The 18,499-nt window shown below is 43.4% G+C and overlaps 1 protein-coding gene across 1 annotated transcript; it reads right to left on the bottom strand.

Annotated features, from left to right (window-relative positions):
• Positions 1-387: 387 nt before the first annotated feature.
• Positions 388-3,945, bottom strand: TCF15 (transcription factor 15). Its single transcript, XM_044297460.1, has 2 exons — positions 3,245-3,945; positions 388-827 (listed from the first exon to the last, which is right to left on the bottom strand). Exons 1-2 carry the CDS (start codon positions 3,719-3,721, stop codon positions 753-755), a joined length of 552 nt encoding a protein of 183 aa, XP_044153395.1. The 5' UTR covers positions 3,722-3,945; the 3' UTR covers positions 388-752.
• Between the last annotated feature and the right edge of the window lie 14,554 nt (positions 3,946-18,499).

Below are 18,499 nucleotides of genomic sequence, written 5' to 3'. Positions count from 1 at the left end.
AGGCGTGGTTCATGTCTGTGGCAAAGGATCAGTTTGGAGCTTCCATGGCAGATTCTGTCAAAAAAGTAGGATAAAATACAGCTTTTTTTGTCTGGCAGAATCACGGAAACCTGACAGACCCCATTATAGTCAGTGGTGCCACTGGTGTCAGTTCTGCATCTGTGTTTTTTAAGATTTTCTGTCTTTATACCGGAAAATAAAAATGGAAAAGAGCTGCAGATGTGAACCTAGGCTAAGGTAATAAGACAGGTAAAAAAGCAAACAATGTCACCAGCTATCTGCACATAGTATGATGACAGAATTTTTCATTAAAAATTTCCACAAATTACTTTTACTAACGTAAATTGAAGTACTTTGTGCTTGCAAGTAAATGAAAAATGAAACACATTTCAAAATAATGTTATTTTAATAAAAAAATCTATAAATTTGCAGAACATATGTACAGATATTTACTTGATGCAGTCCTGATCTCAAGGTTGATCACCCAAAGATTATTGTCCAAGCCACCATGATGGTGTGTCCCTCCCCCTTCATAAGCCAACCGTACACAGCGTTAAATTGTGCCCATCGCCTCTTTAGGACATCCTGAGTACATTGATGTCCAGAAATGTGACCAGCTCTGACCGATCTTCTGAAGGCTTTTCCTTGCCATCTCTGGGGCTTCTCAACCATCTTCTGTTTTGCATAGAAAATGAAATGAGAGGGCCCTATAATGTTTCATTTCCGCTTTGTGATTCAGGGGAAGGCACGGATCATCTTTGGGGGATACGTAATGTGTTGAGCCCTCGCACTTTCAGGCAGTTCCCAGTGTGTTCTCTTCTCGTGGCCTGTGAAGACAGTTCAGTTGATTAGTGCACATTGTCTACAGCAGATGTTTTCTTACATGTCCCTGCCCCTCTGGTAGTTTGAAAAGTTCACGGAGAAGAGGAGCCGGTCTGTGTCAGGAATGACCTCAGTCCTGTGTTTACTGTGATCTGGTCGGTCCTGAATAAAACATGCTTCCACTTCTATATGTCCCCTAAATACTCCAACAAATCTGAATTATTTTTTCTGATCTGTAGCAAACCTATTCCCTTGTCCCTCTTCAATGGGACAAGGGAATGACTCAAGAAAATTTGAAGTAGCGCCTATTCTCATCGGTGAGAAAATTGTAGCACCCTAACTATATTTTCTGTTATCGCTGATCATCACTAGATCAAGTCAGTGGTCCATGTTGTGCTCTCTGGAAATTCGCCTCATGTGTACATGCCCATAGATGTATCTTTAGCCACATGCATGTCAAAGAGTGTCCTGGTGGCATTAATGTTTCGGGTATACCTTTGTCTTATGGCATAGTTGACTATGCTTTTAAATACAACGGTATGCAAAAAACAAACGCACATACCTCGCAGCACACAAGTGTTTTGAGTCAATGGTAGACATATTAGCTGTTGAGGAACATCTCACATGTTCTCACCTGGAATGTGACCCTACATTCAAAATTTGTTTTTAAATTCATTTTAACCTATCTTATATCTTGTTTCTTTGGTGTTTCCTAGCATTCCCTTGCTCTGTTTAGGTGGTAGAAGGTACTTTAAGTGTAAATCTGATTTTGGATGGACTAGGAATGGTCCAAACAAAATAACACTAATATGTACTGGAAAAAATATATATAATCTATATGTGCAAAAAATGAACACAGATTCTAACACGAGGGTCTGAGGACTGTCTTAAGTCTTTCAGATGGGTGGTGAGGGGTTTCATTAGCATGTTAACGCTATAAAAACACGTTAAGACGTTTACTCTAGACCTCAAGTGTCAATTGCAAACGGATGTGTTAATATAAAAGGCTGCAGAAATCAACCAGGGAGTGAAAGCAGCCGAAGGAATATAAACTGAACCCCCGCTATGGTGGTGTTAGAAGTCCTATTGTTACATGTATGGAAACCATATTATTGTACTCAGGCGCTGGGGTCAGAGGTGTCACAATAGCTTATGTGGCTGAAGGCCTAATGCAACAAATTTCTTTAGACTCCAGCCAAAATGTTAACATTGGCCTTGAATGCTTTTGCTTCCTATTGTTACTGCGTGCTGCGGGACTTTGTGTAGTTGTATGACAAGTGAAGTAGTCCTCCTCCTACCAGAAACCTCAGCAGAGATCCAAAATGAAATCCCTTTTTCTACTTGGCTTTATGTTCTTCATCACATTGAGTTGTGGTTAGAACTTTACTGTGATTCAAGAACAAAAGATTATAGTAAATTAGGAGCATCAAAATGGACTAAGCAGAGCTCTGAATGTATAGTCTATGTATAGTGTTTATGTACAACCTTGCAGCCACCCAAAGTTGAAGATAAAACTAAAACTGTATTAAATCTCCATTAATAGAGGCGCGCTACCGCAAGAAGGGCCGCTTACAAGTTTCGAATCCTCATGGCTAAGATTAAGAACCCCGTGAAGATTTGAAACATGTAAGCTGTCCTTTTTGTGGTATCACACCGCTTGATTTTACTGGATTTTTAATACATTTTTGGTTTTAGCTTCAATTTTGGATCCTAGCAATCTTCTGGCCCTGTGCTTCTCCTGTGGGTCCTTATATAGGGGGACACATGCATCAAATCTTATGGCGGTGAGTTGTTTTTGGGCTTTTCTGTTTTATATGTATATTGTATATACAGTTCTCCTATATACCTCACCCATCATGATTTGGGAACTAATACTCTCTACTGGTGCTGCCTATAGGACCTTTTTTGCTATGGCATTACTTCTGGCTTACAGCTAGTTATATACATGACTTTCTTTTTTGTACATATTCACTACCTGATTCCCTACTAAGAGAAAGCATAAATCATCTTGTGACCTGACTTCACAGATACATGAGTGCACAATGACGATTCACTGAGAGTTTTTTCTTTTTTTTTAAATGGCTGATAAATTTGGATTTCACTTTGGGTAATTTGGCCTTCACAGATGGGACAATGATTGTTACAGAAGCTGTGGAATTTCTATGACCATAAGATTGAAAGATTTCTCTCCAATCTAACCGGTACTCTGATATGTTTCTCTATCAATATGTCAATTGGTACAGGAATAAACACTTAAGCGATTGAAATAATTTTCTAGGCGGCAAATTGTTGTCATGGTTGTACATATCTACGCACAATGCGCAACATATAGTTTGAACTCACTTTGATATTTGGAATTGATCCTATGCTGACACTTTGCATCTACTCTAGTTGAGTCTTTGGAATGAAAGGCACAACTTACCCCCTTTCTTTGGTTGCTAAGGCAGAAGGTGCAGATGCTGCGCGGCAGTTTGCCCTCCGCTTCATCTCTGGTCCTGTAGACAGTACTGAAGCACGGCTGTCCGTCCTCGCAGCCTTCCCCTAGTAGAAGCACATTGGCCAGGTGGGAGATGTAGCTGGAGGCTAAGCGCAGAGTCTCTATTTTGGAGAGTTTTCTATCCACCGGTTCAGTAGGTATCAGGGTGCGCAGGGCAGTAAAGGCGGTGTTAACACTTTGTGTCCTGTCCCTTTCTCTGGCGTTGGCCGCCTGCCTCTGCTTCACCACCACCACCTGTCCAGTCTTCCTAGGAACCTTTCTCCTCTTTGCCGAAGTTTCATAGCAGCCGTAGGATTGATCCGAAGTGTCGCTCTCGCTTCTGTTCTCCTCGTCCTCCGACATCATGCTAAGATCCGGATAAATCACATGGGCAGGCATAGATCGTAGCATGGTAAAAGCCATGCTTTGTCCACCACCACAGCCTGTCACTCGTCACCTGGTGCTCTGTAAGATGGATGCAGATCTTCAGCAGTCGCCCCAGCTGCCCACTTTCCAAGTCGAGTTGTTAATTCCCTTTCCCAGTAATTGCACTTTGTCTGTATGATGGCTCATAAGGAAGCCTGATGGTTCTCAAAGCCCGTGCCTGTGAATTTAATTCTCCTAATGTCTTCACAGCTGTTCATGTAGTTCCCTCCCCACAGCAAGAAAGGAGGAGTTGCATTAAGCTCTGGTGGCTCCTTAGGAATCTCTATATATAATACATGGGAGGGGCCACTGGCCTCCGTTCTCCTAGCAAATGGCACTACTGGGTGCATGAGCTTCTGTTTATGTAGCTCTCGAGGTGACATGTCATGGATTTATTCTCTGGAAATGGGAAGCAGAATGTGGTCTTCATTTTTTACCTCGTGAAGCTACATGTCAGCCCAGTTAACCCTTTGCTTGCTTGCAGGACAAGTCGTTTATGGTTTGCATTGCACTCATATGTTCTTCAGGCATTTCACCGTAGGTCCTCATTGCTAATAGTCTTGAAATCTTTTATCGAGGCCCCTACCTAGGTATAGGTTCACCTTTTTTTTTTTTTTTTTTTGCATTAATTGCTATTAGGCCTCCTGCACACGACCGTAGGTGTCCCGTTGCGGATCCGCAATACACGTGCACCGTTCCGTGTGCATTTCACATCACGGATGCGGACCCATTCACTTCAATGGGTCCGCAAATCCATAGATACGGAACCCTACGGAAGCACTACGGAGTGCTTCCGTGGGGGTTTCGTCCTGTACTTCCGTTCCGCAAAAAGATAGAACATGTCCTATCTTTTTGCGGATTGCGGACCCATTAAAGTGAATGGGTCCGTGATCCGCTGCCCCACGGACGGTGTTCGTGCATTGCGGCCTGCATTTTGCAGGCCGCAGCACGGCCACGGGGCACATACGTTCGTGTGCAGGAGGCCTTAAACCATATTCTGTTTTTCCCGGGGGAGGGGGGGGGGGGCGGTACTAAAAAGGCTGGGTGGGCATTTTTTATTTTTTATTTTTTTTGCCAGACATGAAAAATGGATGACCTTTTAATGTCACAGATGGAAACAACAAACTGAATGAAGTCTTGATTTTGCACGGAAAGAAAGTCAGCTTTAGGCCTCATGCACACGACCGTTGGTCTGATCCGCAAGAATAGGCATTTCTACAATGGGCCTTCCGTTCCGCAAATTGCGGAAGGCACACGGGCGGCTGTGTGCATGAGGCCTTAGTGGACAGAAGTAGATAAGTTTTGTAACATAGTCTGAATAAGCCCTTAGGCCTAGTTCACACAAACGTATGGCTTTTATAGTTTTTTGCAGTCCGTTTTTTACGGATCCGTTGTTCTGTTTTTTCGTTCCGTTGTGTTTCCGTTTCCTTTCCGTTTTTTCGTTCCGTTTTTCCATATGCCATGTATAGCATACAGTAATTACATAGAAAAAATTGGGCTAAGCATAACATTTTCAATAGATGGTTCAGAAAAGACAGAACGGATACGGAAGACATACGGGTGCATTTTCGTATGTGTTCCGTTTTTTTGCCCCCCCCTTGACATGAATGGAGCCACGGAACGTGATTTGCGGGCAATAATAGGACCTGTTTTATCTTTCAACGGAGCGGAAATACGGAAACGGAATGCATGCGGAGTACATTCAGTTTTTTTTGCGGAATCATTGAAATGAATGGTTCCATATACGGACCACCAAAAACGGCCCGTAAACAGAAAAAAAAACGGTTGTGTGAAAGAGGCCCAATTGTCAATTGAAGAGATTATATATAGGGACAATACATCAATCCATTGCTCTGTATGCTTTCATATTTTCTCCTTTACATAATACATCCACTCTCATATCAAATGATCACCTAAGGCCTTGATACATTTCTTATGTCTCATGATAAGGATGCTTTGACACTTTATTAGTGTCTGCCTGAGCTTTGGGTTGAGAGGATTTCTCTGGGTATGTTTGGTGATTCTCATCACCCACACATCTTCCATCGGGGGTCAGTCGGGAAGACCTCATACACATGAGATGGTTGGCCAGTCCTGCTGAAATCACTTATCTGAATTGTATGGCCAGTTTACATGACAATGTATCTGATCAAGTAAAGATTATGGGGGGTCATTCATCAAACTGGTGTAAAGTAGAACTGGCTTAGTTGCCCATAGCAACCAATCAGATTCCGCCTTTCATTTTGGACAGCTCCTTTGATAAATGTTTGATAAATGACCCTCTATGTCCCCATGGATTATTAATTTTAATTTATTTCACTTAATTTCTTAATGAAATGTAAAACAAGCAATAAACTATGTGCATCAATCATTAATTGATTATCACTAAAATATTGGCAGGTGTTAAGAAATTTAAAGAAATAATTTCAAATAAATAATCCTGGGGGGCTTGATCTTCACTTAATCAAATTTATCTTGCTTAGGGTCCATTCACATGTCCGTAAGTGTTTTGCGGATCCTCAGATCCAGCAAGACACGGACACCAGCAATGTGCGTTCTGCATTTTGCGGACCGCACATCGCCGGCACTTAATAGAAAATGCCTATTCTTGTCCGCAATTGCGGACAAGAATAGGACATGTTCTATTTTATTCGGGAACGAAATTGCGGACCAGGAAGTGCGGATCTGCAATTCCGGATCCGGGCAGCACATCGTGCAGCCCCATAGAAATGAATGGGTCCGCAATTCCATTCCGCAAAATGCGGAACAGAATTGCGGATGTGTGAATGGACCCTAAATCCTAGTGGTGCATTAAAAGGTATTGGCACTATGGCTATCTGTGAGATGGCATGGGGTGCCCACCAATTACTAGAACAAAGGAACCTCGGTGCCATAGTACTCACACTAAGTACCCAGCATGCTTTTCTGCTTCTTAAGGGCCCCTTACACGGGCCGAGAATCGTACAGATCATAGTAACGCTCGTTAGAGATGATTGGGCGGTGTATATGTACCGCCGATTACCTGATGAACGAGCGAAATGAGAAAATGATTGTTTGCCGGCAGCAGATTGTGCTGTGTAACCACGATCTCCTGCCGGCACACAACAAGTTGGTATAGGGAAGAGCGATGGCATTAGTGATCGCTCCTCCCCATACTCTGGAGGACTTCTCTGCATGTAAATACCGCAGTTTCTTCCTGACTATCTGCTGTACTATCGTCCTGTTACTGTAAATGAAGATGGAGTATGACAGCCCCATGGGTTTAAACAGGAGAATTTTCAGCTTCACCCAGATAAAAATCTTGATGCCAAATATGCATTGCACTCGCTAGATAAGGGTCTTGTCTCTGATATGTTAAGATGAAAATATATCAGATGTCTGTAGAACTACAGATTGATTTTAACTACTGAGCACAGCTGCTGTCCAAAGCAATACGTTAATTTTGTATGTAATTGTGTGGACTGCAGATGTCACCCAATAGTTAAAATCGATCATAGCGCAACACCATCGGCAAAGTCACTTGTGACCTGCAAAAGTCTGGGGACCTCTGAGCTAGAAAAATGCGGTAAGATATTAATATGATGGCTCTTGACTTGATCAAACGGCATATAATGCATAAATGTCCATTTTACAGAAATGACTGCCATCATCTACAGGTCAAAGTAGTCTGATGATGGGTTGTTGGGGAATCCATACATAGTGATACCATTTAACAACAATATATTAGGCAAATCTTTGTTAAAGGGGTTTTCCGGTACTTTTATATTCATAGCGGTCATTTATCAAACTGGTGTAAAATAGAACTGGTTTAGTTGCCCTTAGCAGCCAATCAGATTCCACCTTTCATTTCGGACAGTTGCTTTGGAAGATGAAAGGAGGAATCTGATTGGTTGCTATGGGAAACTAAGCCAGTTCTACATTACACCAGTTTGATAAATGACCACTATTGTCTATTCTCAGTATAGACCATCAATATCTGATTGGCAGTGATCAACGGGGGCAACTGCTGTTTACTGTGTGGGGTGTTGAACCCCCACCGATTGGATATTAATGGCCATCAATATGAAAGTACAAGAAAACCCCTTGAAAAGGTTATTCCCAACTGGAACATTAAGGACATCGCTAGAATAGGCCATCAATGTTAGACAGGTCCCATCTCTAGGACCAGATCCTATCTCCAGAACAGCGCCCTTGACGTGAACACAGAGCAGCTGCACATTCATGGCTACCCGCTGTTCACCGCAATGGGAGTACCGAAAATAGCCGAGTGCAGTCTCATCTATTTATGGAAGTCCCATAGCGGTGAATGGAGAGCAAGCCATACATGTGTTCTGGAGATAGTAGCTGGCCCGAGAGGTGGGGCCCTCATCTATCTGACATTGATGGCATATCCTAGCAATGGAAATACCCCTTTAATGCAATTTCTCTATTATGTTCTGTAATGTAACTGAAAACCAGAAGAAGAAGAAACAGCAGAATATTTCGAATTTTATAACTTTTTCAAATAGTTCTGTACATGTTGGATACCATCATACGTCATCTAGCAGACATCTTCAGCCATCACAACCTGTAAATAATCATATTCATAAAATAAAGAGGGGTCGGCGCTCGGAGCGTGCACGTTGCAGCTTATGTTTATCTCATCTCCCACTTCCTGGAGAAATGAAATATTACTGAGAGACTTCCTCTATCATCTGCTCCTGTTTAGTAGAAATATTTTCTTAGCTCCCCTTTCTCTGCTGCGATCCAGCCATTTCCCTGCTTCCTGGCATCAGTCAGACAAGAAAGCTTCCTAAATGAAGTCGTCCTTTATGCTCAGATCTGTGAATGAAATCTTGTAGGGTCGCTACCTAGTTACAGTACAGATGTCTGGTGGCGGGGGATAATCCTCCCGGCCCATGTGGTACATGTATGTCTGCAGTGAGATCAGGAACTCATTAAATATTCCCGTCTGCTTTCCTCCAGTATTTGTCAACTACCTGTCTCGGTTCCTCTACACAATTCAGCAATACCCCCCTTTTTTTTTTTTCATGAAATGTTATCCAACCCAGATTATAATGTGTTTGAATAACCCTGTCTCAGCCGCTAATCTGTGCTCCCTATAGGTTTTCTGTTACAGTTTATTTTCCCAATGTCTTGTTTTTGTTGGGGGGCGACAGGCTCCCGTAGACCCGACGTACCTCTGTACAGGCTGCAATACTCTCACTTCATTTTTGTTTCCTTCCTCCCCTCAGGTAATAAATCATAATTGTCTCCTGTTGACTTGTATTTTAGCTGTAGCGCTCAACAGTTGTGCAGGTCTCAGCTAGAAGAGGGTTAAGATTTGTCTTCCATATAGAACGGAAATAAGTCTAGTGGGGGAGTCCACAAGGGGGCCATTTACCTTTTTTCCATTTGTCTGCCATAACTCTGTAAATAATCCCCAAACGCTGCGCATGTAGACACGTCCCCTGAAATGGGAGCCTCAAGACCAAATGTGGAGAGGGAATGGATAATGGAAACCTTGCGGGGAAGTGAGGGATCACCTTTAACTTTTTAACTCACAAGAATAAAAAAAAAAATGATTATACTACGACTTTCACTTATTTTTCACCCGGCGCTGTCTGCAGTGGAAACTCTGTATCTATAGTTCTTGGAATTTGATTACTTAAGCAGTGGAGAAAATCAACTGCAAAATAAAGTCAACTGGAAGGAATGGAAAAAGTGGAGTCTGAAAGGATACGTGTGTATTGGTAGTAGTAGTAGTATTATTTTTTAGATTGCTATAATTTTACTTTTTATTAAAAAATATTTAGTAAAATTTAAAGGGGTATTCCCATCTGGGACATTGATGGCATAGACTGTAAGTTCTTGTGAGTAGGGCCCTTATTCCTCTTGTTTTGTTGACTTGTTTGTTGCTGTGTTATTTATGACTCTGTACATGAACCCCCTGTTTGTAAAGCGCTGTGGAATATGTTGGCACTATATAAATAAAGACTATTATTGTATCGCTAGGATATACTATCAGGGTCTGGGACCCGCTTCTACCTCCAGAACGGGATCCCTGAAGTGAACAGAGAGCAGCCATGCGGCCACCCTATGGGAGTTCAGAAAATTTCCAGCAGTTTCATAGTAGTGTATGGAGAGATGGCAAACCCGCACAGTGCACTGTACTTTCACCGCTGTGGGACTTCTGAGAATAGTTGAGAGTGCTCACTCGGCTATTTTCCGAATTCCCATATTGATTACATGGGAGAGCACCCCGCACATGCACGGTGTGCTCTTCTTCACTTCGGGGGGCCCATTCTCTAGATAGGAACAGGTGGGAGCCACATCTATCTGACATTGATGGCATCTCCTAGCTATACGCCATCAATGTCCGAGATTGATATCTTTGTGGATGGTCTGTACTCTTAGGCTATATGCATAAAGCATTTATTCTGCACGGATTTTAGTGTGGAAAATCCACTACGTAGTACAGTACCAGCTAAGTAGATGAGGTTGTACACAGAATCGAATGTACACAATATGGAAATGTTTTTCACGGAAATTGCTGTGCGGCTTTTGAAATCTACCACACGCCAGTTGTTTGTGTGGATTTTCAGTGCAGATTTTACCCTTGGCAATTCAGCGGGTGAGATCTGTCAAAAACAAGATCCGCAAGTAACACATCGGGATTTGATGCGGAAACACAGTGAAAACCCCAGGAACACTGCTGTATATAGACTTATCTAAAAGGGTATATGCACACGATGCAGATTTGTATGGAGAAAATTTGCATTAAACTGCAGATTTTGGTGCTGAATTTCTGCGTATTTTAACAACCACATTGAAGTCTATGGGGAAACCCACAAGACACCTGCACAAACAATTGACATGCTGTCATGTCAGTGTCCACACATACAAAATATGCACTGTGTACAAGACATTTGGAAAATCTCATTGGGGGTCATTTATCATGCTCGTCTATTAGTGCGATTAGCCCGGTGTAGTGGATTAGCCTGTCACAATTTTAAGTAGTATTTATAAAGAGTTGCACAGCAGGTGATGAATTATTCGAGTTGTCTTTGTATTCATCAGGGTGCAGGCGGATCGTGTGCAGACTATTCATTGTTCAGCTCATGAATTAGGTGCAAAAGTGCAGCGAAAAAGTCACATATTAGATTATAAAGTCGCATATTACAGTATTTTTCACTCTATAAGACACACCTGCCCATAAGACGCACCTAGTTTTTAGAGGAAGAAAATAAGAAAAAATATATTTTTCAGCAGACGTCAGCTCAGACCCCCCAATGTTGTTCAGACCTCAGTCCAGTGCCCCAATCAGACCCCTAATGTTAATCAATCCTAAGTTCAGAGCCCCAATCAGACCTCCAATGTTAATCAGACCTCCAATGTTAATCAGACCTCAGAACAGACCCCCAATGTTAATAAGTCCCCCATGTGAAGCAAACCTCAGATCAGAGAAAAAAATATACGAATTTACCTCTCCTGCACCGTTCGCCGCTCCTGAGACCCAACTCTTTTACTGGTCTTCCTGCTGCTCTCTCTGTGCTGTGACCCGATGCCTCACGTTATGCGCAGGACACAGCACAGCGAGTAGCCGAAGAACACCAGGAAGTGGTGAGTACAGAGCCGGGGGAGCGCTGCATTCACCATAATGGAAACGCTCATTAGTATTTGCCCCATAAAACGCACTGACATTTCCCCCCACTTTGGGGGGGGGGTGCGTCTTATAGTGTGAAAAATACGGTAGTTAAAAATTTGCATCTTAGATGTAAAATGTTGCAGCTATATACATATGTTTGTGAAAAGGCGCACGTCTACCCACCAATGCGACTAGTTTAACAGAATTGTCGCAGGGCCCAACAGAAAGCACATGAACAAAACTTCACCACCCCTGGAGTGGAGTAAAAATTAGAATGTTTTTGCACCTAATTCATGCGTAAAAAAGGCGCACCTACAAAAAAGAAAATGCAAAAAAACCAAAAACACCAGAATCAGTCTAAAATTGTCAAACAAGACAAATGCCTCCAAAACAAGCAAACTTTCAGTAGTAAATGAACCTAAAAAATGAGCATATACCCTAATCTAAAGTATTTGATAATCGAGCAAGTGTCATGTGCTGCTGCAGAATCTAACTATAAGAAATGATAAGTGATAATAATACAGTAATTATGTTTTTTTCTCATTTAGCACGCATCGAGTCTTCTTGAATTTAATTTCAAGTCAAGAATAAAAAACATTTTATAGCTGTTGGCTTGTTATGCAATGCAATATAGTCCACGTACTTTATCATTTAGCTATGATAGCCTGCCTACATTCAGTGCGCTGCCTGTACTTTTCATAGTGCGCCCTGCACTGATGGATGCAGGAGAGGTCTAAGGCATATTGGTACACCATAGACTCTTTCCAGGTGCGGGAGAAGGCTCAGAGTGCCGTCTCTGGCACCCGTGCCATAGGTCCGCCACCACTGCCCTATACACATGCATGCTCAGCCGAGTGTGCATGTGTTTTAGTGGGGAAAGGGAAATAAATCATGGTCACACATCTCTAGCAGGGGCTCATCTCTTGCAGGAACAAAGGATCACGCCTGTTGAAATACAGCATGCCCTATCCATATGGCTAACTCTCAGCATCTGCTGTCAGGTGATGAGAGTCTGGTGATCCCCTTACAGACTAGGTAGTCAGCCAGTTTGGCCAACTTACTTGGTGTATGTGCTCAGGAAGGTGATTTTAACAGATTTTTGTTTTTCTTTTGTTCTTGCTAGCTGTGTAATTACAGTATATTTCAGAAGCATTCCAGTCTGGCGCCGTGTAGTTAATCCCCTTCATATTTTTTGCCGAACAACTAAAGACAGCCACACATATTTATAACGGTCGACCTAATGCTCATTCAGCCAACAGCTATCTCTCCTGATTCCCCCCTACACATGCATGCTCGGCCGAGAAGAGAAAGCCAGACAAAAGGATCCAGCATTTCAAAATCCAACATATCCAACCCTTTTCTCGACCAACATCAGCTAGTTTGGCCGACTTACATCTAATGTGTATGGCCAGCTTTTTAGGTTGGGTACAACTGTGCAGGGTCTGGGTGGGACCCCAATATGGACTGTAATATGCACTTGTAAGTCATTGGACAAATACCCATCAGGGTGACAGCCTACATGCAGTCCCGATGGAACCACCTGCCAGTGGACATACAGTACATCTGTACATGACAAAATCCTAATTTATGTCATCCAACCTAAAAAAAAAGAAAAAAAAATGTTTACGTGTGTTTTATGACATGGCCAACAGCACAGCTTCCTTTTATCCTAAACCATGCACCATGACACTTTTATGGCGCTGCTCACACCCAGGGTTCTCCACTGAAATGGGGGCTGTTTTGTTTCAGTGGCACAGACTGTTCCCCACCCACTGAGAGAGCTGTTTGTGCAAGCTGCAGGTGTGAATTCTTTAGAACAGTCCACTTGTTATCTGTCCAAACAACTTAACCTCCAGGCCTAGGGAAACACGGAAGGATCTGGCTTCTTCGCTCACGCAGTTGGAGACACGGTTGAAGATGTTCTAGCTGAAGCGGCAACGTGCCAGATTCTTGGGTCATAAATCAGTGTGTCATTACCAGTTTTTATCTGGAAAGAAATAATAATAGTAAAGGGAGGTTAAACCCAACATTTTCTGAATCTGCTATGTTCAAGGGCTCTGAGGCATGCAGTTTAACGACTAGGCTTTGAGCACAACAGACCATGCATGGAACTTTCTGGGAGCAGAAGTGACAGTGGATAGAAATAAAAGAATAGGAAGATGCTCCCAACATAAAAAAGAGCATTGTATATGATGTATTGAGGATGTATAGTTACTCATAATGTGGCATCCAATATAGATAAAGAGACCCAAGCACAAAGCAAAGTAAAAAGCAATAGAAAAGGATGAAGGGGCTCATTTATCGTCCCCCGTATGCGAATAATCTGATGCTATAAAGTCGCAAAGTTTGCACATGTATCAACTTTTGGGGGGTTTAAAGCCCCACTGGCCACTTGTGCAGGGGGCAGCCATAGCCGGCCTGGCATATTTATTATAATCTACACCAGCTTCCTTGCTGGCATAGATTTCTGTATTGGCGCATGGATGTGCACAGATGCCCCACATTTGCTGAATAAAGACAATTTTTTTTTTTTTACTATTTTAAAATTTCATCTCCACCCTGCCGTACATGTGAAAAGGCCAATACTCACCTGCTCCTCACCTCTCTATTCTGGCCTCAGTGGTGGCTTCTTCCCGAGCAGCACTAGAGCTATGTAGCGCTGGGGTCCTGAGTTCGAATCCGATCAAGGACATCAGCATGGAGTTTGTATGTTCTCCCTGTGTTTGTGTGGGTTTCCGCTGGGTTCTCCACTTTCCTCCCACACACCAAAAATATGCAAATTGGCTTCATATGAAATGTGGACCCTAGTGCGGGTTGTAGCGCCTGTACTGTATGGCTGCCACTGACTTCCCAAGGAGTCGCCCCAGCCACACAACTATCCCTGTGCTTTGAGTCCCTGCAAGAAAAGTGTATTACAGATGTTTGCCATTGTCATTGACCCATTAGTGATGTGCTGCTTGGGGACACATCACCTCTGATGTCAGTCATTGGCTTCAAAGGTGCAAGTGACCCCGTCCATATGGAAGTTTACAGACGAGGACTGGAAGACCAGTGAAAGGAGCATGTTATTCTGGTTTTTCCACAGGTACAGCAGGTCGGTATTACAATTTTAAAAAGTAGACAAAAAACGGACAAACCCTTTAAGAAGTATACATTTAATGCGCCATGTGGAAAAGTTGCAAGGACTGTTCTAATGCTACGGACAAACCAACCCAAAACAAACTGGAGAAAGGGACCCTTTCCCTGAATCAAGAATAACTTGATAACAGAAATAAATATTAGTCCATAGGCCATCAATTCTAATGTCGGGGGTATGTAAAGAATTCCAGCAAGAAAAGTTTTCAAAAAAGTAGGCTGAGGACAGGGGTGCAGTGACCATCTCCCTCACTCTCCATTGCTGGAGTTGAAGTCCTGCTTATGTGTATGAATATGTATCACAAACACTTGAAAGTGAATCATTCAGACCTCTGTGGTCATCTGCTACCCATGGCATATGTTAAGCAATGGCCTAAAAACTTCAGGCTGCTACTTAGCGGAAGGTAAACCCGAAACCACATTCACCTTCCCTCAGCTCAGGGGACTGTGGTCGCTGTACAGTAGGGGTATCCTCTGACTCACAGCATTGCAATTATGATTCTTCTGCCAGTTTTGACAGCTGGAAGTGATTCAGACTCATTTCTTTACTGTCATATATGACTGTTTTCTCTCTTTCTTGCCTGTGCACAAAAAAGCCTAATGGAGTAGCCCAAGTATAGGTATAGTGCATTGTCATGTCAACATTGCATTTCAACCAGTAAGGCTCTTTAAGGTGAGCAGTATTCCAGAGGGCAAGAATTTGGAAGTTTAAAAAAAGAATGCACACAGATGAGGTCCATGTTAGGTCCTTTTTACCTGCAGATCCGTTCACCAAAATGGACCAGGCTTGCAATAAAATTAGAGATGGATGGTGCTTTGATTTTCTTGTTGGTCCATGCAGTAAATCATGTGCATTGACACATTGACTTTAATGGGTCAGTGTCCAGTTCGGGTGCTGTCCGTTCCACACTCAGACTGCATCCAGATGGAAAAAAAATCGTTCACCTGAATGAGCACTTCCAACAACTTAACCCAGGGCTTGACAAATTTCCTTGGAATCTAGGAGCCAGCTAAAAAAGTTAGGAGCTGTTTTTTTTTTTTTTTTTACCTTTTAAAGCCTTATTTTCAGCAACAAAAATAACACCTCTTAAATTAATATATAAAGAAGTCTAGACTCAAACAACATGGGCATTGTTTATTATCAGTGCGCTGTGACATCACTGTGTGTATAATCCCTGCGCTGTGACATCACTGTGTGTATAATCCCTGCGCTGTGACGTCACTGTGTGTATAATCCCTGCGCTGTGACGTCACTGTGTGTATAATCCCTGCGCTGTGACGTCACTGTGTGTATAATCCCTGCGCTGTGACGTCACTGTGTGTATAATCCCTGCGCTGTGACGTCACTGTGTGTATAATCCCTGCGCTGTGACGTCACTGTGTGTATAATCCCTGCGCTGTGACGTCACTGTGTGTATAATCCCTGCGCTGTGACGTCACTGTGTGTATAATCCCTGCGCTGCAGCTGACTGAATGGAGATTCCTTCCCCAGGATGTTTGGTCCGGGCTCATTCATCTCATAGAACTGCAGCTATGAAATCCACAGCGTATTGCAGCAAATACCAGCAAAATAGATAAAATTTTACCAAAAATCCTCACACTTCATAAAATCCACACAGAAATAAACCTACTGTGCACAATTCAAATCCGCACCGTGGTAATATATGATTTTACCACGTGTAACTGATCGTGGCCGAATTCCACAGCAAATCCACACGCTACATGTAGAGTTTGATATAAATCCACAACTGGTAATCCTCTGTGGAAAGTATTTCCATTGGAATAACCCTAGGAATTCTGAGTGGGCCTTCCAGCTCTCTCATGGATTGTCACCAAGCTTTCCTGGTCTCCTAGTCCTGAGAACATCTCTCAGTACGGGAACATATAGAGAAGTTATCAGATGATTTAGCCATTCAGGAGTCTTATAGCAGCTCCTAGGAGACCTGCGTGGTATACAGCCTGTCACCCAGCTTTCCTGAGGAGAACATATCTCAGTGTGGGAACATATAGAAAAGTCATCAGATGATTTGGCCATTCAGTAGTCTTAGTTCTTATAGGAGCTGCAACCTGGCTTTCCAAGACTCCTGAAATGGGTAAATCATATGATAACGTATCTAAATGTTCCTATACTGAGATATATTCTCTTCAGGAGACCAGGAAAGCTGGGTGACAGACAGCCTTACACCACACAGCTCTCCTAGGAGCTGCCACCCAGCTTTCTGTGGTATACAGGCTGTCACCCAGCTTTCCTAGAAAGGGACAGAACTAAGAAGTGGCCGAATGGTAACTACAGGGATGGAGGACGGTGCAGGAATGGCCGCCAGTTGTGGCGAGCAGGAGCTCCGGCCTAATGACAGCAGCAGGTATGCAGCTCCCCTCTGGGTTTATGGCTGTGCTCGAGGCCAACTTGGCTGTAGCAGGCACACATTACAAACTTAGTGCAGAGCGCATCATTTACCGCCGCAGAGCCGGCCGTGCAGGGACCTGGCAGCACTTGGTGCCCTGGGATGTTGCGCTGCTGCTGTATACAGCAGGAGGAATGACGATGGGCTGGTTGTTTTACCTCCACTTGTCAGCGAGTGCAGCGCCGCTACCTGTGCTCCCGCTCTGCCTCCCCTGCACTAACTCCTCTCCCCCCGCCGAGGCTCTCTCACCGGGACACGGGCTCTGATGATAAGTATCGGCCGGGCTCCTGTAAAGGCTTTGCCATTTTTAACTGCCCTGGAGATGACGCACGCTGCGACCGATAGACGGCGAGAGAGAGTGGCCAAACCACGATGGAGCTGAAAGGTGAGGGTGGCAGTCCGAGCCTGGGCGCGCTGCGCAAGTGATAAAAAAAAAAAGGTTTCATTTTGCTAGCGGTCCTAACCCTCCAGTGTCTGCGCCCGGCTGCTGGGCCTATTTTCAAGCAGGGGCAAATACCCAGGCGCCAGGGCAAAATTCCTAGTCGCCATGGCGACCTGGTGCCTGGGATTTGTCGAGCCCTGACTTAACCCCTATCCACAGAATTGATTAGCAGGAGTCCGAGTCGACTGCTGAGTCCAAACATGAGAGAGGGGGCCCGTGTTTCCCTGTTTGAATGGAGTGGCAGACAGGCATGCTTGTCCGCTGCTCTATTGGACTGCAGGAAATAGGCAAGTACTAGCGCTCGGCTATCTCAGGCAACTCCATAGAGTTGAATGAAGCAGTAGACATGCATGTCTGCCTGCCACACCATTTAAATGATGTAACATGGGCCCCCGTTCTCATGATGGCCAGGGACCTCATCAGTTGTATCCTGACGATCAGACACATCCCATATCTGGTAGATAGGGAGTAAGTTGTAATGGGACAACCCCTTTAATGGCAACCCAAAACCACAGATCTGTAGTTTGACCTGTTGATCTGTTAACACAAATGTTTGATCGGCAGTGTGGCTCAAGAAGCAATCCCATAAGGTGTCATGTGCCTTACAGGGGATTGGTCATTTTATCATTCTATTTTCTGAGCTGTTTTGATCAATCTTTAAGACGTTTTCTGCTTTTATCTACAGTGGTGTTTGAAAGTTTGTGTACCTTTCAGAATTTTCTATTTTTCTGCATAAATTTGACTTGAACACTGCATCAGATTTTCACACAAGTCCTAAAAGTAGATAAGGTAACCAAGTCAAACAAACAAATCAAACATATTAGACTAGGTCATTTATTTGAGGAAAAAAATACAATATCACATGTCTGTGAGTGGCAAAAGTATGTGAACCTTTGCTTTCAGTATCTGGTGTGACCCCCTTGTGCAGCAATAATAATTGTTGATTAGTCCTGCACTTCGGCTTGGAGGAATTTTAGCCCATTTCTCCTGGTAAAACTGCTTCACCTCTGTTATGATGGTGGGTTTCCTCCCATTAATTGCTTAGTTCAGCTCCTTCCACAACATTTCTATTGGATTAAGGTCAGGACTTTGACTTGGCCATTCCAAAACTTTAACCATCCTTTGGTAGAATGACTTGTGTGCTTAGGGTCGTTGTCTTGCTATAT

Source organism: Bufo gargarizans, chromosome 6, assembly GCF_014858855.1.
Source record: "Bufo gargarizans isolate SCDJY-AF-19 chromosome 6, ASM1485885v1, whole genome shotgun sequence".
Lineage (NCBI taxonomy): Eukaryota > Metazoa > Chordata > Amphibia > Anura > Bufonidae > Bufo > Bufo gargarizans.
This window is presented reverse-complemented; position numbering and strand designations above follow the sequence as displayed.

Coding starts and splice junctions, on each gene's coding strand:
- TCF15 (XM_044297460.1), bottom strand. CDS start 3,721: ATGGCTTTTACCATGCTACGATCTATGCCTGCCCATGTGATTTATCCG. Junction 828..3,244: donor TTAGCAACCAAAGAAAGGGG/GTAAGTTGTGCC, acceptor CTGTCTTCACAG/GCCACGAGAAGAGAACACAC.